Here is a 23,500-nt window from a genome sequence, read left to right on the forward strand (position 1 = left end):
AAGTTGCTATTTAGTCAGGATTATGTCATTATTTTGTAATAACCTTTTAATTTAATTTAGAAGCCAATATTGAGTAAATAGAAACATAACAGTATGTTATTGTTTCATCTGGCTCATCCCATGCTCTGTAGTTAGGGTAGCAGAGAGATCCCTCTTTCTGCTAACTCATGTTTCTGCCTGTAAACATATGTAGAAGTTGCCCTAACCTCTGATCTAGGATTAGATCATGTTTAAACTCCCTAGGGGTTAGGGTTAGAATTGTAGGTAGGGGTAATCTGATCCTAGATCTGTGTTTTGGGACTTCAACCTACTTCTACACAGTGCGTCACAGCTCCCTGGCCCCCTGCCCCGCCCTGAACAGAGCCCCAGTCTGGTGCTGCTGATAGGGGCAGCTGTAGGCCTTTATCAGCCCCCTCCCTTTCTGAGAAACCTGGGCTGACTTCTCCCATACCTGGGCCATGCCCACTGGAGTTCCAACCATAGATATACAGACAAATGCAAAATAGGTACATCTGGTTTTAACAAAAAGTGTGTGGTTCTATAGTAAATAAAGAAACAAATACACACATAAATGTATCTAAGAGCAGCTTATTTGTTGTTTTCTCCATTTATGTCAGTATAAGATCTAACCCTGGGCTGCTGTTGTACCCATCGTATGAGTACAGTATGTAAAGCCTATGTATAGCCTACTGTACACTACTGTAGAATAAAGACTTTGATCCTACAAGATGTTGCAAGCTCTCTTGGATGTTGGTTTTATTGTAATATGTTTTGTTGGTACCCTTGAATTGGACTTATGCAGATGTTAAACATGCTGTGGAACCTTGAAACATGGGCAGGGCAAATATCTTAACCACTAGATGGCGCATTGTTGATCCAGAAGACAAGCAAACCTTTACTACAACCTGGCTCGGGTTGAAGACCGATATAGAGACATGTAGTAAGGCTCATATATAGGTTATTCTACAGAAGGGGTAAAAATACAGGGTTGAAAAAAAATTGCTAATTTGTATCCTAATTCTCCCAAATCAGATAGACATATTTACTACTCACACAGTTTGTTTGTATTGCATATATGACATTTTGTCCTGATTCCTTACCACCCCCAATAAATGTGTCACTACTGAAACATAGTGTAAAAGTAGCAGTAAAGGGAGAACCATGCACAGTAGTGATCATTTTCATTAACCTTCTATTACAGATTCGTCTTAGACATTGTATTAGCATGCAACATTTATGTGTTGATTTTATTAGTCTGAAACATATTGATTGATTTAATTACTTATGCATCTAATTAATTATGTTGTTAGATGTTCAATTGCCACTTTTCCTATCTTCATTGTAGTAAAATATCAGGTGTTTTAGTAGTGACATTGTTTTGGTTGTGACCTGACGTATACATTCTGAACTTAATTGCTTACTTAATTAACACCATATCGAATGAGGCATGTGATTGACATATTCATGACGATCAATAAAATACACAATTCTTTCTGTCTGTGTCTTTCTGCCTTTTCACTGGTATGATGTTGTCATGGAAATCTGGTTCTGGATGGTGAGTTGTGGATAATGAAACCAATTCTGGGCTATCTCTGAAAACAAATGTGTGCCCAGTTTTACTCCCAAAATGTACATTTTATTGTATTTTTCTCTGACTATCTGATGTACTTTTCAGCATGTTGGCACCTTATGGATGTCCCTTTCCTTCAACAACTCTACAAATAATCCAAAATACAAATAATGATCTAAGTGTTTAATGTAGATGTACCTTTCAGATGTTTTTTTTCTTCAATAAATGTTTAAAAAATACAGGGGACTAACAGTCAAGTGTCAATCATAGAGATAGATAGAGGACTCTTAATGGATATAACCCCTTTTAGTATAGACATTGCAATTGAGGCCTTCCACCATTTTAAAGGATTCATCTGGTTGGGGATTCCTGGGTTAATGATTATAGTTTAGTACAGTACAGTACAGTCAAGTTGAGTATAGTTCAGTAAGTACAATACAGTAGAGGACAGTACAGTAGAGCACAGTACTGTAGAGCACAGTACAGTACATTATATATGTCTATGTTTGTGTAACCGATGTGAAATGGCTAGCTAGTTAGCGGTGGTGCGCGCTTACATTATTAGCTCAGGAAATGTTTTGTGTCATTACATACAGCCGGGGGGAACTATTGGATATTAGAGTGGCAGAAAGTCACCAGAAATTCCAGCATTACGACCAGGAATATGACTTCCCTGCAGCAGATCCTTTGTTCACTCTCCCCAGAGCAATTTAACTTATTCCAGAGGCCGACCTAAAACATCGCCGGCTGAGGAGAGGCACTCGAGGCAGCCTGCTGGCTCGATTTAGAAGGAGCGCACACCACCCACCGCTTCTGAGTATATTACTTGCTAATGTTCAGTCTTTGGATAACAAAGTTGATGAGCTTGGCGTAAGGATTTCTTTCCAGAGAGACCTCGGGGCCTGTAACACACTTTGTTTCACAGAAACATGGCTCTCTCGGGATACTCTTTTGGTAAAGCCAGCAGGATTCTCAGTGTCACGCCCTGACCTTAGAAATCCTATATTCTCTATTTTGGTTAGGTCAGGGTGTGACTAGGGTGGGCATTCTAGTTTCTTTATTTCTAGGTTGGCTTGGTATGGTTCCCAATCAGAGGCAGCTGTCTATCGTTGTCTCTGATTGGGGATCATATTTAGGCAGCCTTTTCCCACCTGTTTGTTGTGGGATCTTGTCTATGTATAGTGGCCTGCAACCACTACATTAGCGGCACGGTTCGTGCTTTATTGTTTTCTGTGTGTTTCACTTCCAAATAAAGAGGATGGAAATATCCCACGCTGCATTTTGGTCCGATTCATATTACAACGATCGTGCACTGCCTGCAACTGCAAGGCTCTCCAGAGGGTGGTGAGGTCTGCCCAACACATTACAGGGGGCAAACTACCCGACCTCCAGGACATCTACAGCATCCGATGTCACAGGAAGGAACAAAAAGATCATCAAGGACATCAACCACCCAAGCCACTGCCTGTTCACCCCGCTATCATCCAGAAGGCGAGGTCAGTACAGGTGCATCAAAGCTGGGACCGAGAGACTGAAAAACAGCTTCTATCTCAAGGCCATCAGACTGTTAAACAGCCATCACCAGCACATTAGAGATGGCTGCCTATAGGCATAGAGTAGAAATCACTGGCCACTTAAAGGTATGGAACACGAGTCAATTTAATAATGTCTGGCATTACTCATCTCATATGTACAGTATATACTGTACTCTATACTATTCTATGGTATCTTAGTCACTTAATAATGTTTACATATCTGGTGTTACTCCTCTCATATGTACATACTGTTTTCTATACTTCTACAGTATTTTAGTCACTTAAAAATGTTTACATGTCTTGCATTACTCATCTCATATGTACAGTTGAAGTCGGAAGTTTACATACACTTAGCTTGGAGTCCTTAACTCGTTTTTCAACCACTCCACAAATTTCTTGTTAACAAACTATAGTTTTGGCAAGTCGGTTAGGACATCTACTTTGTGCATGACACAAGTCATTTTCCAACAATTGTTTACAGACAGATTATTTAACTTATAATTCACTATATCACAATTCCAGTGGGTCAGAAGTTTACATACACTAAATTGACTGTGCCTTTAAACAGCTTGGAAAATTCCAGAAAATGATGTCATGGCTTTAGAAGCTTCTGATAGGCTAATTGACATAATTTTGGGTCAATTGGAGGTGTACCTGTGGATGTATTTCAAGGCCTACCTTCAAACAGTCTCTTTGCTTGACATCATGGGGAAATCAAAAGAAAGCAGCCAAGACCTCAGAAAAACAATTGTAGACCTCTACAAGTCTGGTTCATCCTTGGGAACAATTTCGAAATGCCTGAAGGTACCACGTTCATCTGTACAAACAATAGTACGCAACTATAAATACAATGGGACCACACAGCCGCTGTACCGCTCAAGGAGGAGATGCTTTCTGTCTCCTAGAGATGAACGTACTTTGGTGCGAAAAGTGCAAATCAATCCCAGAACAACAGCAAAGGACTTTGTGAAGATGCTGGAGGAAACAGGTACAAAAGTATCTATATCCACAGTAAAACGAGTACTATATCGACATAACCTGAATGGCTGCTCAGCAAGGAAGAAGCCACTGCTCCAAAACCCGCCACAAAAAAGCCAGACTACGGTTTGAAACTGCACATGGGGACAAAGATCGTACTTTTTTGGAGAAATGTCCTCTGGTCTGATGAAACAAAAATAGAACTGTTTGGCCATAATGACCATCATTATGTTTGGAGGAAAAAGGGGAGGCTTGCAAGCCGAAGAACACCATCCCAACCGTGAAGCATGGGGGTGGCAGCATCACGTTGTTGGGGTGCTTTGCTGCAGGAGGGACGGGTGCGCTTCACAAAATAGATGGCGTGATGAGGCAGGAAAATTATGTGGATATATTGAAGCAACATCTCAAGACATCAGTCAGGAAGTTAAAGCTTGGTCGCAAATGGGTCTTCCAAATGGACAATGACACCAAGCATACTTCCAAAGTTGTGGCAAAATTGCTTAAGGACAACAAAGTCTAGGTATTGGAGTGGCCATCACAAAGCCCTGACCTCAATCCTATAGAAAATTTGTGGGCAGAACTGAAAAAGCGTGTGCGAGCAAGGAGGCCTACAAACCTGACTGTTACACCAGCTCTGTCAGGAGGAGTGGGCCAAAATTCACCCAACTTATTGTGGGAAGCTTGTGGAAGGCTAACCAAAACGTTTGACCCAAGTTAAGCAATTTAAAGGCAATGCTGCCAAATACTAATTGAGTGCATGTAAACTTCTGACCCACTGGGAATGTGATGAAAAAAATAAAAGCTGAAATAAATCATTCTATACTATTATTCTGACATTTCACATTCTTAAAATAAAGTGGTGATTTGTGGTGGTAAATTGGAATTTTTACTAGGATTGAATGTCAGGAATTGTGAAACATTTAAACTCAGACAAATAAACTATGTAAACTTCAGACTTCAACGGTATATACTGTATACTATTCTACTGTATCTTAGTCCATTCTGCTCTGACATCGCTTGTCGATGTGTATATAGTCTTAATTCATTCATACTTAGATTTGTGTGTATTGGGTATATGTTTAATTTGTTAGATATTACTACACTGTTGGAGCTAGACGCACAAGCATTTCGCTACACCCACAATAACATATTCTAATCACGTGTATGTGACCAATAAAATTGGATTTGAGTTGACATGGTAGTACTCTTGTAGATCAGTTGGTAGTTCATGGCACTGGCAACTTTAAAATAGCACAGGCAGTGCCATCGAGGCTGTCACAGACACCAGAATGGCATAGATACAAAGGTGAGACCTCTGTAAATGTATATTGTGTCAATTGTTTAGGTTGTGACCATTTCGGTTTGGATAATAGCTAGCATATGGCTGGATAGTTTTCATTTGGACAGATGTACATCACAGCAAACATATTTTAGTCCCAAAACCATACTTTACGTATTTCATGAAATATTAATGTTCGGTAGTGACACTTCTGAAAAATACATGAAGCTTTACCAACTTGCTCACTTATTTTCTCCAAAATGATTGCAGACAGATTACTTGCCATGTGGCCATGCTGGAGAAGGGTGCAATCCCATCACCTGGTGATATTTGTAGGGGTGTGGCTTAAGGCACATTCATTCTACAGTCAGCTAAAGTCTGTTTCGGTAGTGTCATCAAAAGTTGGGACAGCATTTTTCAGAGAAAGATGTTTAAAAATAAACAAAACACTAATAAGATTTGTATCTTTCAATGTGGTAATAGAACGCCTCAATGTGTTCTATTGAAATAATAGTGTTAAAACAAGTCATGGTTTCAGATTTGTATTTATTTTCAAACATGAAGTTTAAGAGTCGCTGTGGGCCAGCCACTTCGGAATAGAAATAGGTGTATAAACAATGGCTTTGTACTATATTCATTTAACAATGTTTGTTTTCATCATGATATGTTCTAATTCATTCCAAGGCAATAACAATCTACATTTGGACACTTTTATAAAATGTTTTTTTGGGGGAAGTGGGACAGCAATTACACCACTTCTGTAGAATCACCCATATACATGAATATATTTACAATATGTGTCACGGCCAAGTCAGTTGCCTGGCCCTGGCTGGTATGTATAGATTACGATAAAGGGACCAGAGATTAGGTCAAAATCAGTAACCATAGCAAGGAATTTCTAAAGGGTAGGGTAACTTTGTGACACACAAACTGCAACATCACACATTCACCCAAACCACTGTATTCGGTGCATTTTAAGTCCATTTTATTACAATGCATTAGGCTTAAGTAGACTTACATTTCACTTCAATACATTATCATTTTCTTATGTTCAAGTTGGTCAAGTTAACTGTGTGTGTCAAAAGAGGCCCCCAGTAGACCACATGACGCATATCAGAAGATGTTGGGTCTTCTGCGCAACTTGCCCACCCTTAAGTGGTTATCTCTCCTCAGCATTCAGAAGGAAAACAACTCGAAGCAAGGAGTAGGCCTACCGCAAACGACCGCCGCAAATGACCATTTATTTTACCTCATTTAGACAATTGTTGTAAATACTGCCAGAAAAAAATGCAAGCAAATCACGTTGACGGGTTATACTGGTGCAAAAAAATGGTTGACTAACACCTTTACGCAACCTGTGCCGTGCGCCCGTCCAGACATTCAACTTCTACGCATAGCACCAGCGCAACGGGTTACAATATGCTCACAGACCAAGAAAAAGAGCTGATCGCTAAAATCTGGGACAAAATGATTCCCGTGGCTTCCGACATCGGAGCTGAATGTCTTCTAAGGTAGGCCTAAGTTAATTGTAAATAACATACAAGCAACACACAAATCTGAACTTAACTTCCTTTCTGATAAGATGGCACTTTCGATATGGTAGGCTAAACGGTGTTAAAACGAAGACATTTCGTTGGCAAAAACTGTCTTTGCTTCTGCTATTGGAAAATGTATTTGTGAAAGGTGTCATGTATTTGAATGACAACAAAACGTATGTTTTTTTGTTACATTTTTGTTTATTATATGGTTAGCCTGTTACAATAATTTTGCAATTAAATTGGGTTCATGGTCTATTTACCCAAAGTTGGTGGGAATGGAGGCAACAACAGACCTGTTGTCAGTCACAAATATAATGCCCACTTGCAGACCTATACTTTATCACTGTATCACAGGATGATGACGACTTTTCCCGGAACGAAAACATACTTCGCCCACCTGGACATCAGACCACGGTCCCCACACCTGCGTTCCCACGGGAAGAAGATAGTTCTCGCGATAGCTGAGTGTTCCAAAGACATCAGCTCGATGATGGTCACCCTGGCACCGCTCCAAACACTGCATGCCTACAAACTGAGAATAGACCCCTGCAACTTCAAGGTGCCTTCCCTATTTCTCTTGATTAACTTTTCCATCAGATATTAGCCCTAGAACATCCCTATCCCTACTTATCATCTGCTGGAACACACTCATTGTCTCCTAATAATCTTTACTCCTTGAATTGTGCACTCATTCACTACTCCCCACAAATTGGTGTTGGCATAGACTGGGAGTTTCCACCATATTTCTTATACCAATAATTTCATTTCAAATCTATGAAGGAAATTTAACAAGTGCACTTGTGGTTTATTTTATGATTTTTTCCCTTTGTGTTTTGTTTATTTCCCTCACAGCTTCTTTGTCACTGTATCCTCGTGACTTTGGCCGCTCACATGGGTGATGAGTTCGATCCTGTCGCGCACGCTGCCATGGACAAGTACCTCTCGGCCTTCGCAGCCGTCCTTGCAGAGAAATACAGATAAGGAGCATCATAGCCCCATCATATAAACCAAATGTTGCTGTTCCATTAACTTAGAGTATTTTATTTGTGTGTTTTTCTTTTGTAATAAAACATGACAGAAACACCTGAGTGCTTGTGTCGTTAACTCTGTAATAAGGAGGAAATCGTTACTTGTTCAGCTGTATTAAGTTCTGTCAGTTAGTTGTGACAGAGTTCCCTTTGGGTATAGAAATGTGTAAACTAAACCATCTGCTGAGGACCATACATCCCAAGCAGTGGCGACCCGTCATATATTTTTTTTTGGGGGGGGGGGGGGCCTTGTCTGTTTTGCATGTTATTTTGGCATTAATACGTGTCACATCAGTTAGCAAACAATATTTAATAAAGCCGCATACAAACATGGTCTTGAGTAAGGCAGCTCCAAAATGCAGGTGTTTCAGCCTAACTCAGTGCTTTCTGTGATGGTGTCACGAGGAGTGGAACAGGGGAACCCAAGAGCAGACTCAGACGAGGAGACTGGGATGAAGTAACCAAGGTATCTATTGAAACACGGGGAAGATGAAGTGCAGGTCAGGGGAAGCTCGGGCGGGTTGCAGGAAACTAGGTGCGGAGGCTGAGGCTGGAGCGAGAGGGGTTGAGACAGTGGGTTTAGTGGAGGTTTTGTTCTGGGCACAAATCGAACAGGCTGAGACAAACTCCCAGGCATCTCTCACCATGGTGGGCCACCAAAAGCGCTGACGCAGGAAGCCAAGGGTCCGGTTCATACCAGGGTGACACGTGAGGTGGGTAGAATTGCCCAACTGAAGAACATCAGAGTGAACACAATCTGGAACATACAGAGCATTACCCGAGGTCAGGCTGGTTCTGCTGAGCCTGGCAGATACGGGTCTCGATCTCCCAGGTGACGGTGGCAACGATGCAGGTGAATGGCACAATGGCTTCTGGCTCGGTACCCGTGTTGTCGGTGGTGAACTGGCAAGAGAGGGCATTAGGCTTGGTATTCTTCGAACCGGGGTGATAAGTGAGTGAAATTGAATCTACCAAAGAACAAGGCCCACCTGGATTGCCGGGAGTTGAGATGTTTGGCGGTCTGGATATAGGACAGGTTTTTATGGTCAGTCCACACGATGAAGGGGAGTACAGAGCCCTCCAGCCAGTGACGCCATTCCTCCAGAGCCAGGGTAACTGCCAGGAGTTCCCGGTTTCCGATGTCAAAATTCCTCTCTGCAGGTGAGAGCTTACAGGAAAAGAATGCACATGGGTGGACCTGCTGATCAGAGGGGGAACTTTGAGACAGAACAGCACCTACCCCGGTGTCAGAGGCGTCCACCTCTATGATGAACTGGAGTTCTGGGTCGGGCTGAGTAAGGACCGAAGCAGAGGTAAAGCGATGCTTGAGTTCCAGGAATGCTGCCTCTGCCTCAGGAGTCCAGTGGAACGGAGTGGAGGTGGAGGTGAGTGGTGAGAGGTGCTGCCAGATGGCTGTAGTTGCGGATGAAACGTCTGTAAAAATGTGCAAACCCCAGAAAATACTGTAGCTGCTTCAAGTTGGAGGGTGCAGTAGACCTGCAGCCAGAGAATCCTGGCCTCTCCATAGCCTCTTGCTCAGGACGAGAGAGGTTAAACAACCGGCTACTGGGGAGAGGAGCTCCAGGTTGGAGGTCAATGGCGCAGTCGTATGGCCGATGAGAAAGCAGCAAAAGGGCGTTATGCTTTCTGAACACAGGAGCTAGATCGTGATCCTCGAGAGGAACTGATGACAGTTCCGGAGGTTCTGGAATGAACTGGGGCACAGACAAGGCAGGGGGAAGGGTAGAATGTAAACAATTAGTGACAAAATGAACTCCAAGTGGTTACCTTTCCGGCAGTCCAGTCAATCTGTGGGTTGTGTAGCTTTAACCATGGATGGCCAAGAACCAGGGAAGAGTAAGGACAGTCGATTATGTGGAAATCAATCTTTTCCTGGTAATTTCCAGAGAGACACAGGGACGGTTCTCTCACAGACACGGGCGAGGAGCTGTCCATTGAGAGCGTTGGCATCGAGGGGTGAATCGAGTGGGACAGTGTCCAGAATCAACTGGGTAATGACACCTCGGTCCAGGAAGCTCTCGTCGGTGCCCGAATCGATGAGAGCAGACAGAGGAAAAGCCTGGCTCTGCCACACAAGGTTGCCTTCAAGCAGGGACCTTGGGGAAGATGGGCAGGCGATTTGGTTCAACAGTATATCCCCCACTACTGCCGAGCCCCCTCTTTTGCTGGACGCAGGGAACAAGTGGAGACAAAGTGACCAACCTGGCCACAGTATAGGCAGCTCCTAGCGGCGATTCGTCATTGCCTCTCCTCTGGAGAGAGACAGGCCCGGACGAGCTGCATGGGTTCAGGATCTGGACGAGCCTGGGAATGGGATGCAGTCGGAGAAGGAGGACAAGGCACTGAAGCAGATGTTATGGGACATGCAACCCTACCTACCCTCTCCCTCCAACGCTCACGGAGATGGTTGTCGATGTGGATAGTGAGAGAGATGAGTTCATCAGGCTCATCCCTGGACACTAACTCGTCCTTGAGGGACTCAGTAAGCGTGTTCCGGAACACTCCCTGAACGGCCTCCTCGTTCTAGCCGCTCTCAGAGGCGAGGGTGCGGAACTCACATGCCATCTCAGCAACACTATGGGGGCCTTGACGGAGGGACAGGAGTCGTTTAGCGGCATCCTTACCACAGACCGGGTGGTCAAAGACTTTCTTAATCTCCTCCGTGAATCTGGAGTAGGAGAAGCAGATGGGGGACTGTCTCTCCCACACCACCGTGGCCCAGGAAAGCGCTGCTCCATGGAGGCAGCCAATCAGAAAGGAAAACTTGGCCCATTTGCTAGCATAAGAGTAGGGCTGTTGCTGAAATACTAGTGAACATTATACCAAAAAGGCTCTGCAAGCTCAGAGTTTGCCATCGTAACGCTCGGGAGTCAGAACAAACGGTCCCGAGTGTAGGAGAACTGGTTGGAGCTCTGGGCGATGGGTCAGCCCTGTAGGTCAGACAGGCTCTGTTAAAACTCCTTGATGTACTCCAGAAGGGTCTTCAATGCTTGGTCATGTTGCTCGAGTAGGGTACCTTTAGCCCGACGAGTGTTTGGTGGAGAGTAGCAGAGTCTGCCGGGTTCATCTCTTTGGCCAGATCGTACTGTTACGCGGAGTGGAACAGGGGAACCCAAGAGCAGACGGAGACGAGGAGACTGGGATGAAGTAACCACTCTCACCTCCAGGGACCCGAGTCAGAGTGGGCAGAACTGTAGTGGAGAGGAAAACACCGTCAGGCAAGGCACAACAGAATAACAGGATCTGAATAGTAACAAATGGCTAGCAACATAGACTGACTGAGCAGAGATTATGATCTGGCAGCGTGGAAGTGGCAGGGCTCAGTATTTGTAGAGGTCTTGATTTTGGAACAGGTTGCAGCTGTTGGGGATCTGCTCTGACTCCAGCACACCTGTCTCCGCCCACACAATCACACACACACTGAGAGAGAGGGAGAGAGTACTGGGGGAGTGGTGGCAGGTCAAGGAGACACAGGATGAGCAGTAGAGGGTGTTGCAGGAGCAGATGTGACAGGTGGGGCAAGCCAGCAGAAAATACGGAGCGTTGCGCTTTGATTGGCTCAGTTTTCTGTCACTCATGGGGACACTACATCACCACCAAGTCTAAGGGTAGAGCTCGACAATTCAAGCCCCTCGGGTGCTGCCATAGAGTTACATTAGAAGTGCACATCCAAGAAGGCTCAAGGTCATTGGCCACAGATAAAATGACGTGAAATCACCTTATATCTACAGTAGCTTTGATTGGACTGATCATGTCAACATCATACTTTCAAAATCTTAGCTAGCAGTCATCATCATGAATCAAGTCGACAATCTACTGACAAATCATTTTTAATCCTTGTCATATTAAGAGAAATAATGAAGAGAAATTAAAGATAAAACGTAGCGGTACTCATCGGCCTTTTAACATAAACATTACACAACAAGTTGGAAATTGCAAGTTCACCAATGAGAAATTTGGAAGGAATCAGTGGCTAACTGCAAGCATTGCAAAGCAATCATTAGCCTGATATTCAGTGGCTGTGGTCCCAAGTCTAAGATTAAGGGTCTCTTTTCCTAGTTTAAAATTATAAACATTCAACATTGGCCATGCTGTCAATGAAGCATGATTTGTGCTGCACTCAAAACAACTGTTATCTTGGAACTACAAAATCTGACTTTAGTAAATTCAAAATAACTGGGAACTTGGGGAAAACGAGGTATGACTGGGAAAATACGTTTGAACTTTCATCCAACTCGGAATTGTAAATCGGGAACTCGGGCCTCTTTCTAGAGCTATGACCTGAAGATCACTGACGTCATCGTGATTGAATCTTCTTTTTTTCCCCCCAGTTGTCTTGAAAGCACCATAAATCCAGAGAATGTCAGACTTTGATGACAAAGTTTGATGACAAAATTTGATGACCCTGCCTCCACAATCACCTGACCTCAACCCAATTGAGATCGTTTGGGACAAGTTGGACCGCAGAGTGAAGGAAAAGCAGCAAACAAGTGCTCAGCATATGTGGGAACTCCTTCAAGACTGTTGGAAAAGCCTTCCAAGTGAAGCTGGTTGAGAGAATGCCAAGAGTGTGCAAAGCTGTCATCTAGACAAAGGGTGGCTACTTTGAAGAATCTCAAATATAAAATATAGTTTGATTTGTTTAAAACATTTTTGGTTACTACATGATTCCATATGTGTTATTTCATAGTTTTGACGTCTTCATTATTATTCTACAATGTAGAAAATAGTACAAATAAAGAAAAACCCTTGAATGAGTAGGTGTGTCCAAACTTTTGCCTGGTACTGTATACTGTAGCTAAGAAAGTAATACAAATTGTATGTTGTAGTAACCTGTTGGTAGCCCATTTGCCTCACCCTAATAATTTGGTCTATTTTCACCTCTTAATTTTGCCTAGTGTTCTGACTTGGTGGTGCACATGTACTGTAGCCTATAACCTGATTTTGAGAAATTTAATCATTGAATATTGTAAGAGCTTTCATTGTCTGCTTATATGCCCCCTTTATTTATCCTACGGTTCTGACTTGGTGTACAGGGAGAACACTGTATGAACGGCCCATGTTCTGAATTCTGTCATTGTACATTTCAAAAGTGCTGAACAAGTAGTTATATTGACTACTTCCGTCCTAGCTTGCTCATTAATGTCTAAATCGAAATTAAAGATTGCCTCTTATCTGCTTGTCACCTTATGCAATAGTTTGTGCATCTCAATTGTCAGTAGAAACCACATTTGTTTAAGCAAGTCAGTAAATGAGGCTGAATTAACTGTTTCGCTGCCGGACAAGGCTCCGCTAGCCAGGTGTAGCAGTGATATAGTGCAATTAGTGTATTGTTTAGTGTTGTGTTGTGTCGTGGCTTTGCTGGAATGCGTCCCAAATGTTTTTTACATGCTAAAATCGGTACTGATCCCAAGTGTATATAATTTGTTGAAATCACAAGCATAAAGTGTGTTAAAAATACATTGTATTATTGACATGATGATTATGATCATTATTGACATGATTGTGGCACATGGACACTCAATGTCCTTGGCAGAAAGCCAAATTGTATTGTGCTAAATTAAAGGAGATATTTCCACGTGGACTATCATTGCGTAAAGTAATATTTTGATGTTCTTGTAGCTATACAGTTTCGCTTAATATATTGGCACCCTTGCACTTTACAACGGACTGCAATGGAACAGAACGTTCTGGAGGAATGGCTTTTTTTTGTAGGCAGCTGCAACTTACTACAGTTGAGATAAATTACAGTACACATCAAACGAGAGTCACCTGACTCCAACCAAATTCATTAGAATTCTGAATAATTTAGTACAGGCCATTTTATTTACTTGAAGTTAAAAATGTTAAAAGTTAAGTTTTTTTCAATGTCATCTTATTGTAGAAGAAACGGTGAATCGTGCAAGGATGCAAATATATTACAGCGCAAATGAGGCGCATAGGGCTTATGTGAGGCCTATCACGTATGTACATCTAAATAATAAATAACCTTGCTATCATTTGTGTCTCCGTTTGGCAAATGTTGTATTCATCACTGGTTAAAATTGTGACTATTGCCACATTTAATAAATGTAATTAAAATTACACGCACGAATGTCAATCATGGCACGAATGACGTTCGAGGTTTTTCCTTTTTGAGCTTCATTTGGAGTCAAAAATGGGAGTGTCCTGCTGTGGGAGATAACACAGATGTTTGCTGCAAATAACAAGTCAGAGGATGGGGAAACTTGGTCCCAATGTGAGGATTGTAACTAAACGTTTATTTGTAACTCTTTTAATTAGGCCTAATGAAATCTCAAACGATGGCATCACGTTGCCCTTGTTATTTCAACTATGGAAGTACACTATCAGGAGGGTGGGTTACAATGAAAACAATGCCATGCCAATGCCATAGCCTACATACTTATTGTGCAATCATAACTAAGGGAGATCTTGACTTATTAATGATTATCAGTGCGAACTCTTTCAAATGCAATCAAAATGATTCACAACCACAAAATGATGGCGAAAGTAACGTAGGCCTGCCTATATTATTAAATAGGTCAGCCATATGGATATTTTCGATTGTGTTGCATGCTGTACCTTCAGAAAGTATTCATACCCCTTGACTTATTCCACATTTTGTTGTGTTACAGCCTAAATTCAAAATCTTTTTTTTTTTTTTTAATCTAATTTATTACACAAAATACCCCATAATGACAAAGTGAAAACCTGTTTTTAGAATTTTTAGCTCATTTATAAAAATGAAAAACAGAAATATATAATTTACATAAGCATTCACACCCGAGTCAATACTTTGTAGAAGCGCATTTGGCGAAGATTACAGCTGTGAGTCTTTTGGGGTAAGTCTCTAAGAGCTTTGCATACCTGGATTGTACAATAACTGCACATTATTATTTTTTTAATTATTCAAAATCTTTCAAGTTGATTGTTGATCATTACTAGACAGCCATTTCAAATTCTTGACATAGATTTTCAAGCCGATTTAAGTCAAAATTGTATGTCGGCCACTCAGGAACATTCAACGTGGTCTTGGTAAGCAATTCCAGTCTAGATTTGGTATTGTGTTTTAGGTTATTGTCCTGTTGAAAGTTGAATTAATCTCTGTATTCAGTTTATTTGTATCCAAGAAAACTCCCTAGACAAGCATGTCCATAAGGTAATGCAGCCACCACCATCCCTGAAAATATGAAGAGAGTTACTGAGTGATGCGTGTTGGATTTGCCCCAAACATAATGCTTTGTATGCAGGACAACAATTTAATTTCAAGTTTGCAGTTTTACTGATATGTCTTGTTGCAGACAGGATGCATGTTTTTGACTATTTTTATTCTGTACCGGCTTCCTTCTTTTCACTCTGTCATTTAGGTTAATATTGGAGTCAATACAATGTTGTTGATCCATCCTCAGTTTTTTCCTATCCACAGCCATTAAACTATGTAACTGTCTCAAAATCACCATTGACCTCAAGGTGAAATCCCTGAGCAGTTTCCTTCCTCTCTGGCAACTGAGTTAGGAAGGACACCTGTATCTTTGTAGTGACTGGGTGTATTGATACACCATTCAAAGTGTAATTAATAACTTCACCATGCTCCAAAACATATTCAGGATCTGCTTTTTTAATTTGTACCCATATATAGGTGCCCTTCGTTGGGAGACATTGGAAAACCTCCCATGTCTATGTGATTGAATATGTGAAAATTCACAACTCAATTGAGGGACCCTACAGATAATTGTATGTGTGGGGTACAGATATGGGGTAGTCATTTAAAAATCATGTTAACCACTATTATTAAACACGGAATGAGTCCGAGCAACTTATTATGTCACTTCTTAAGCACATGTTTAATCCTGAACTTATTTATTGTTGCCATAACAAAGGGGTTGAATACTTATTGACTCAATACATTTTAGCTTTTATTTTTTATTTTTTTTAAGTTCTACAAACAAGATTCCACTTTGACATTATGCGGTAGTGTGGGGAGATCAGTGACACAACATCTCAATGTAATCCATTTTAATTCAGGCTGTAACGCAACAACAAAAAAGCAAATTAAAGCAAAAGGGTGTGCATAATTTCTGAAGGCACTGTATGTATCGGCTATAACATGAGAGTTACCCTCAGAATCTATATTTGGTTTCCTGAAATGTTTTTTGCTGTTTCACGGAAATCCACCTTAAGGAGGACCTATTCGACAATGTTCAACTATGTATTATCTAAAGCAAGATGGGTTATCTCCAACCAATCATATTACATTTTTCGTTTTGGGGGCGGAGTGCACAAATACCATAAAACTAAAGATATTTCCGATTTTTTTTCATGATTCCTATTCCCTATTCTCACTAGAACCTAAGCTAAATCATCACGAGCAACATGGTTGAGTGGACAGATGAAGAGCGCGCGGCCATCTCCAACATCTTCTCCAAACTAGACTATGACGAAATTGGCCAAAAGTCCCTGTCAAGGTAAGACAAGAAACTTTGGTTTACTTTAACTTTGATTGTTAGTCCCCCTAATTTTAATCTTCTTCGTCATTTTCTGTTGTTGTTCAGCCTCACACTGTTCTCTCCGCTCCCCTCAGGTGTCTGATCGTGTACCCCTGGACCCAGAGGTATTTCGGGGGCTTCGGCAACCTGTACAACGCAGAGGCCATCATGAACAACCCTATGATTGCTAAGCACGGCACCACGGTGCTGCACGGTCTGGACAGAGCTCTGAAGAACATGAACGACATCAAGAACACATACGCCGAGCTGAGCGTTCTGCACTCCGAGAAACTGCACGTGGATCCCGACAACTTTAAGGTAAGATAGGCGACAAAATAACATTGAAGTCCACTCGATCAAGCTACCCGAAAATACATTCTAAACATATCACTTCTGCTGTGGTTTGTTCTCTTTCACAGCTGTTGTCTGACTGTCTGACCATCGTCATCGCTGGGAAGATGGGCAACGCATTCACCCCCGAATATCAGGCATCCTTCCAGAAGTTCTTGTCAGTGGTGGTGTCTGCTCTGGGCAGGCAGTACCACTAGAGTCAGTCTCCATATAGCTGGCCGAGGAGACAGCCTGTGTGCTCATGTGTTTCACTCTTCAATGAATAAATAAAATAAGCGTATAAGCATCTGTTTGTTGATCATGTGTGTTTATTTTACGCGTGCGTAATTATATCCATACAAACCTAGACAAATTACACTTTAAGAATAGCTAATAAAACATGTAAAAGTTTTAATGGTTATTTCATATATAGATGTTAGATCTACACATTATAAAAATGTGAATTCAATAATACATTAGACAACATGAACAAGTTAGTGAATGGATGCATATCGCCTACAAGCCTACAGAGTTGGCCAGGCTGAATTGTATTGTTGCTGGCTGTAAAACACGTGGCAAACATTAACATGACTATTTATGCATAAAACATACAAAAACAAAACTGCGAAGGGATACACCTCTATGTCTTGACTGAGAAGTAAAAGAAGGCTATAAACGCACATCACTGCTTCATGGATGGAATGCGCAACTTCAACGATTATTTTTTGTTTACTGTCAAAACCAATAAATTATTGTCGTTTAAGTTTTAACAGTTAATATTCATTTGTCAAAAGTATTTACTTTCAATTTACTTTACTGTAGCTGTTGTCATATTGTTATCCGTCATGAAAAACAGTATAATTCCAGAAACGTTTAATCCCTTGTTCAGGTTGTTTTTCGTTTTGTTTGATATTGACCTCCACTTGTAGGCTACATTTAGGAAAAGCTAGTTTGTTTGGTGCAGGAAACGACCCCATATAAAAAAAAATCTTAAAGTTTTGCATATTGGCAAAAGTTTTTTATTCACTACTGTATGTACGGGGATGAGTTTCAAGATTCCTACACCATATAAGGAATTTAAAATGGTTAATACTTTTACTTTTGATACTTAAGTACATTTCAGCAATTCTATTTAATTTAGATATTTAAGTATATCTAAAACCAAATACTTTGAGACTTTTACTCAAGTAGTATTTTACTGGGTGACTTCCACTTTTACTTAAGTCATTTTCTATTAAGGTATCTTTACTTTTACTCAAGTATGACAATTGAGTACTTTTTCCACCACTGCCCACAGCGACATGTTCCATGCATACCCCTGCAGCAGCTGGTCGGGCCTGTCCAGCTGTGACCTATGTGAGGTTTTATAAAGATAAGAATGGCAACACCTAGTGTTATCTATAAACACATACAGTAGGCCCGGAGATGATCTGAGAAAGTCTATGAGTGAAAGGCGAATATATGCGTTTTATATTTATTTCATGAAAGCATCCCAATAAAATGTATAAACATGTGTCTCTCCACTGTGGCTATACTGTTCCCAAGTAGAGTATTCCTCATCATCACATAGGCAGGTGTAGAAAACACATACATACATACCACATACCATCCCCTCAGTATCACAATATCAAGCACTTCATTCCAGAAATCGTTATATTCGTTGAGAACCTATCGAATGTTGGTCTTCATTCTGTTCCCCCCCCCCCCCATCTGTTAATATCAAGTCACCACTCCTCTGTTAGCAACTCAATCAATTATAAAACGGTCACTTTTCTATCTTCTTAATTGTGCACCATTTTAAGAAAGTAGAAATTGGTGCAAATGATGATCTATTTTCATAAGAACAGATCAATTGTCATACTTAAGTTATTGTCAAATAGCAAGCAGCAGTAAGTCTTCATGATCGTTTTATTGTGTAAGATATATTATTGCATTATAACAGATCATATGTGTTTCATAGTAAGATAACAAAGTCCTTGTTCTATAAAAGGAGGCTACATTTTTAGAGAAGTGTTGCTAGGCTATATTTAGCTCTAATAGATAGAGCAGCAACGCATAGCGATAAACTTGGTTACTCCAAACGCCTATGTCAAACGCATAGGGATTTTCTGCGTTACCATGTATAGCCCAAAGCGATAAGGCAAGACAACACCCTAAATTCACAGAACTGATGCCCCATCTCACTTCATAATTTTCCTCAATTATCTCATCATAGCCAATAGAAAACGAGTAGAGGTGGGGTTTGGTGACATGTGTGTCTTGGGCCATAAAATAGGTTTCGGGATCCGTCTAACTCCAGACCCTTCTAAAGCTCCATTCATCCTCTGAATATATTGTGTGGTACAGCAGAACCTCTTGCCAAAATGAGCCTGTCAGCTAAGGAAAAAGTAATCGTCAAGGACTTCTTTGCGAAAGTCTCCAGCCGGTCGGACGAGATCGGCGCCGAGGCTCTCGCCAGGTAAAGATGGAGATACTTTATCATCAGTTAGGCTACAACGGGGAGGAGTCTATCTAAACTACTTTCGATTTATGGAAATTGTATGAGACATTATTGTATTAAACAACTCCAATAGAATATGATCTAACAGGCCTATATGGATTTTTAATAATACAAACAAGTTCCTGAAACTGACTGCATAATTGATCATTCAATGCATTCTTTATCAGAAACAAAATGGTATTGATATGTTCGACAGAGCAATTACCACTTACCCTAAGCAATCATTTCTCTCCTTCCTCCATGCAGGTTGATCGTGGTGTACCCCCAGACCAAGTCTTACTTCGCCCACTGGAAGGACCTGAGCCCCAACGGCGCTCCGGTTAGGAAGCACGGCATCACCGTCATGGGTGGCGTGTACGAGGCGGTGAGCAAGATCGATGACCTGGCCGGTGGTCTTCTGAACCTGAGCGAGCTGCACGCCTTCGTTCTTAGAGTTGACCCCGTCAACTTCAAGGTACTTTTCACGAACTATAGCCAATATAACCATATGCTCTATAGGCGTATGTGCCATGTATTAGCCTACCTATAACGTTTGCAGAAGGTGTCATTGCACTTTTCTAAGTAAAATCAAACGGACTCTCTGCTCTCTTTGTCCCTCGTCAGATTCTGTCCCACTGTATCATGGTGGTCTTGTCCATGCTGTTCGCCGAGGAGTTCACCCCTCAGATCCATGTTGCGGTGGACAAGTTCCTCGCCCTGGTGGCCCTGGCTCTGGCCGAGAAGTACCGCTAAAGGACCAATCAGCACCAACACACACCAACACGCCAGCACTCACACCCGATGTGGTCCTCAGTGTGGAAATAATGCTCTTCTTCTTTGAGAAATAAAAAGTTACATCGAAATGTAGTAATTCTATCCTTATTATGTTTACTTTTGAATAATCTTATATTTAGGTTGGTAAAAATACCATATATTCAAAACACATGTTATACTGCACATAATGTAACCAATGACTTGTCACATGATTATTCAAAGCACCTTCAACCATTTATTACATTTTAAAACAGAAAATGTAATGGAATATGTTACAATTCCCCTATTGACACTCAATTGAAATACAAAAGGGGTATTTTTGAAGTTTCCCTGCATTGTATAGCTTCTGCTTCTTTGATGAACTTAAGTGGGCCATACCTGACAAAATTAACACAGTAGCATTTGGTCAAGATACTGTAATAAAATTCTATGCTTATTTGTGTTGCTAGCATATTTGTAGGAACTGTGATAATAACTTACGTAGACAAAAAGTTCAATGGTGTTAGTGACAATCACTGGTTTTACCAGCAGCAGCAGTAACAAAAGTGAGGACCAGTGATAGCACCAGTGAAAGCACCAGTGATAGCACCAGTGATAGCACCAGTGATAACACCAGTGATAACACCAGTGAGACATTTGAATGTCATGACTTGACTTTAACATTATTCTGAAGACTGTTATGTATCTGATAAACTAACTATGTTAAATTGTTACCCAATGAAATGAATCATGTAACAATTAAATCATTAGGAACTATAACAGTCTTCAGATTAGTGTTCAAGTCCAGTCACAACATGATGGCGCCCAAGGGAGAGATTGTCTCCAGTGTTGTATACCTGACAGGGGTCAGAGTGTGTAGGGTGAATTATTCATTTCCAGAGCTAGGACAAAAGGCAGGCCGATTAAGGAAATTTGAAAGCATATATTAGATTGTCCCAAGAAAGTATTATCTCGCTGTCTCTCGTGCGTAAGGAGCATGAGTAGACACGACAGGTATTTCTTTATGTATTCCGGTAACATTGCTAGCAAGAAACACCGATTGGGTTGAACGTGAGACGTCATTAGTAAACCCCCATTCCCGAATTGAAGGGGACCTTTTTGTGCTTGAACTGAACATTCTTGCACAAGGATGGCTAGCTTGTATTAGAAGGTAAGCTAACAAACAGAGAGAAGCCATTTTATTTGTTTACAGCGTAAATCCCACGATTTGGAGCGACCAAAGTCCCGCCTTGGCTGGAATCTCGTGTGATTTCCATCTTCAGGGTCAGTGACCCCTTGTGGTGAAGAATCTGCAACAATTGTTAAAAAAATAAAATAATCCAATGTGAGGGCAAAACGTCTTCTCACATCCATAACAACTGGTTACACTTTATAATATCGCAACTAATTGGATATCGTTGTCTCATTCGATTTAACAAGGAAGTAACATTGCCAAACAAACCTTTTTACCAGGTTAATCATTCGGCTAAGTACCAATTAACTTGTTCCAACCTATGAAACATTTTATACTTGTCAATCTTAACCTAGATACAGCGACACTTTCAGGTTAATTAAAGTTTAATTCCCAGATAGCCTATACATGTGTGATTAATAATTAACATTGCTAAATCTAGGCTACCTGGGGTGGCAGGTAGCCTAGTGGTTAGAGAGTTGGACTAAAAACCGAAAGGTTGCAAGATCAAATCCCTGAGCTGACAAGGTAAAAATCTGTTGTTCTGCCACTGAATAAGGCAGTTAACCCACTGTTCCTAGGCTGTCATTGAAAATAGGAATTTGTTATTAACTGACTTGCCTAGTTAAATAAAGGTAAAAAATATATAACATTTGCTTTTGCAAGTTCATTGAAGTCCAGCTTCCACATTACTGATACAGTATTGATGATTCACTAACATCTATAAACTGATTAAAATTGTTTTTGCAGGTTCCAACGAGTCAAAACCCAAACTTTACAAAATAATAATAATAATGAGCAAGCTATCAGAGGGTGTGCCCCCCCATTCCCCCGTTAATAAGTGAACCCTCACCCATGGAAAGATTGATCGCTGACCTCAGTTGCGATGAAAACCCAAACTATGCCGAAGGGCTGAGAACGTTAGATCACAAAGCCATAAGCGGAAAAAAACTGCAGAAATTGCGACAGCCAAACAACACTGTGATGTTCTTAGCAGACATAGAGGACGCCTTGGATGGCTAACCGAACACTACGGGTACTGACAGGCTTTACCTGTTGAAGCGAACGTGGAATAGACACATGACAAGGTTAATCCGTCTACAACAGCAAAACGTGCAAAACGACTATGCGAAACTTGCCACGGCTTTGAAAATAGAATTCAGTGGTTCTGCGATTCGCAAACACGACAGCTCGCTGGCTAACACCGTCAAACAAGCACGGAATGAACACCCTCAAGCACACTATCATAGGCTTCGTTTAGCTTCCTTTGGCCTACTCACTGAAACAGGAATGGAAGAGCTATTACCATTCAAACAAATGTTTCTGTCGAACATGTATTCCAACTTCATTAACTACTTTGGGTCCTACAGCCCACATTGGTTTGCCAATCTCAGAACTCAGAGAGCTTGCTAGCACAGCTTTTGAGGCATCAAAAGTGAGCAGCGCTAAGAGCCCTAACATCTTGGTTTTCAATATTGAACAGGAGCACTCACTGCAGTTAGATGGTGCGTCATCAGGAATAGGAGCGGTGAGAGATGACACAAAACGGTGTCTACCACGAAACCACGACACCAACAACCCCCGTGGTCAAAGTAACTATAAAAAACGTCGCTAGCAAAACGACTACTGGTACAATCAACCTGATCGCTACGTTCCTGAACTCAACCCACACAAAGTGCCAGGGCACAAGGGTAACAAATCTTTCAATGACGCTAAAAACATAAACCAATACTCTCTAGAAGATCTTCTAAGGTAAGTACAGAAGAGGTAAAAATAGAGTAAGAGGAAAAATATAAGACGCCATGAATAGGCGTGGAATTGGCAGAGAACAGATCCGCCAAAATTAACACCTTTAGTGATGACATAAACAGCCAAATAACCCCCACTTTCACTCAAAACCCTAGTGGGTGCCCATCCGATAAAATAATGAACAAACCAACTTTGGTAGCACAGATAAAAATGTCATAATCCATGAGGTAAACAACATCGCAATAGCCAATTCCACTCAACCGCCAATAAGTCGATCTGTTTTCACCATGAACACAAATGTCATATCACGCAGTTGCGAACAATCACACCACTTTGTGGGGAATATGACCACCAAACGTAACTCTGAAAGTCGCTACCTGGAAACAGTCCTGGAGGACTGCTTAACCCGTGATGCGCTATTTGATTCATGCTCGACAATATCGCTCATCCCTCAAACATTGTTCAATGATCTCAAAATGGCTGTGAACTCAGCTTAACGTTGGTTAAAAATGGAGTTATGCGACACTAGACTCAGAGGTTTCACTCAGACTACCTCGCCTCT

General features: G+C 41.3%; 3 protein-coding genes across 3 annotated transcripts; all 3 read left to right on the top strand.

The window, feature by feature from the left end:
* The first annotated feature begins 6,519 nt into the window (after positions 1-6,519).
* Positions 6,520-7,985, top strand: LOC139376722 (hemoglobin alpha embryonic-4). Its single transcript, XM_071119599.1, has 3 exons — positions 6,520-6,873; positions 7,255-7,459; positions 7,753-7,985. The coding sequence occupies exons 1-3, from the start codon at positions 6,782-6,784 to the stop codon at positions 7,879-7,881; spliced, it is 426 nt and encodes a 141-aa protein (XP_070975700.1). The 5' UTR covers positions 6,520-6,781; the 3' UTR covers positions 7,882-7,985.
* A 4,342-nt stretch (positions 7,986-12,327) lies between these two features.
* LOC139376721 (hemoglobin subunit beta-2-like) lies at positions 12,328-17,072 on the top strand. The gene is made up of 4 exons (XM_071119598.1): positions 12,328-13,433; positions 13,706-16,414; positions 16,531-16,753; positions 16,855-17,072. Exons 2-4 carry the CDS (start codon positions 16,323-16,325, stop codon positions 16,981-16,983), a joined length of 444 nt encoding a protein of 147 aa, XP_070975699.1. The 5' UTR covers positions 12,328-13,433; positions 13,706-16,322; the 3' UTR covers positions 16,984-17,072.
* Positions 17,073-19,116: 2,044 nt separating this feature from the next.
* LOC139375642 (hemoglobin subunit alpha-2-like) lies at positions 19,117-19,997 on the top strand. The gene is made up of 3 exons (XM_071117443.1): positions 19,117-19,223; positions 19,512-19,719; positions 19,869-19,997. Exons 1-3 carry the CDS (start codon positions 19,129-19,131, stop codon positions 19,995-19,997), a joined length of 432 nt encoding a protein of 143 aa, XP_070973544.1. The 5' UTR covers positions 19,117-19,128.
* Positions 19,998-23,500: the final 3,503 nt, after the last annotated feature.

The sequence above is a fragment of the Oncorhynchus clarkii genome, chromosome 20 (genome assembly GCF_045791955.1).
Source record: "Oncorhynchus clarkii lewisi isolate Uvic-CL-2024 chromosome 20, UVic_Ocla_1.0, whole genome shotgun sequence".
NCBI classification, from domain to species: Eukaryota; Metazoa; Chordata; class Actinopteri; order Salmoniformes; family Salmonidae; genus Oncorhynchus; species Oncorhynchus clarkii.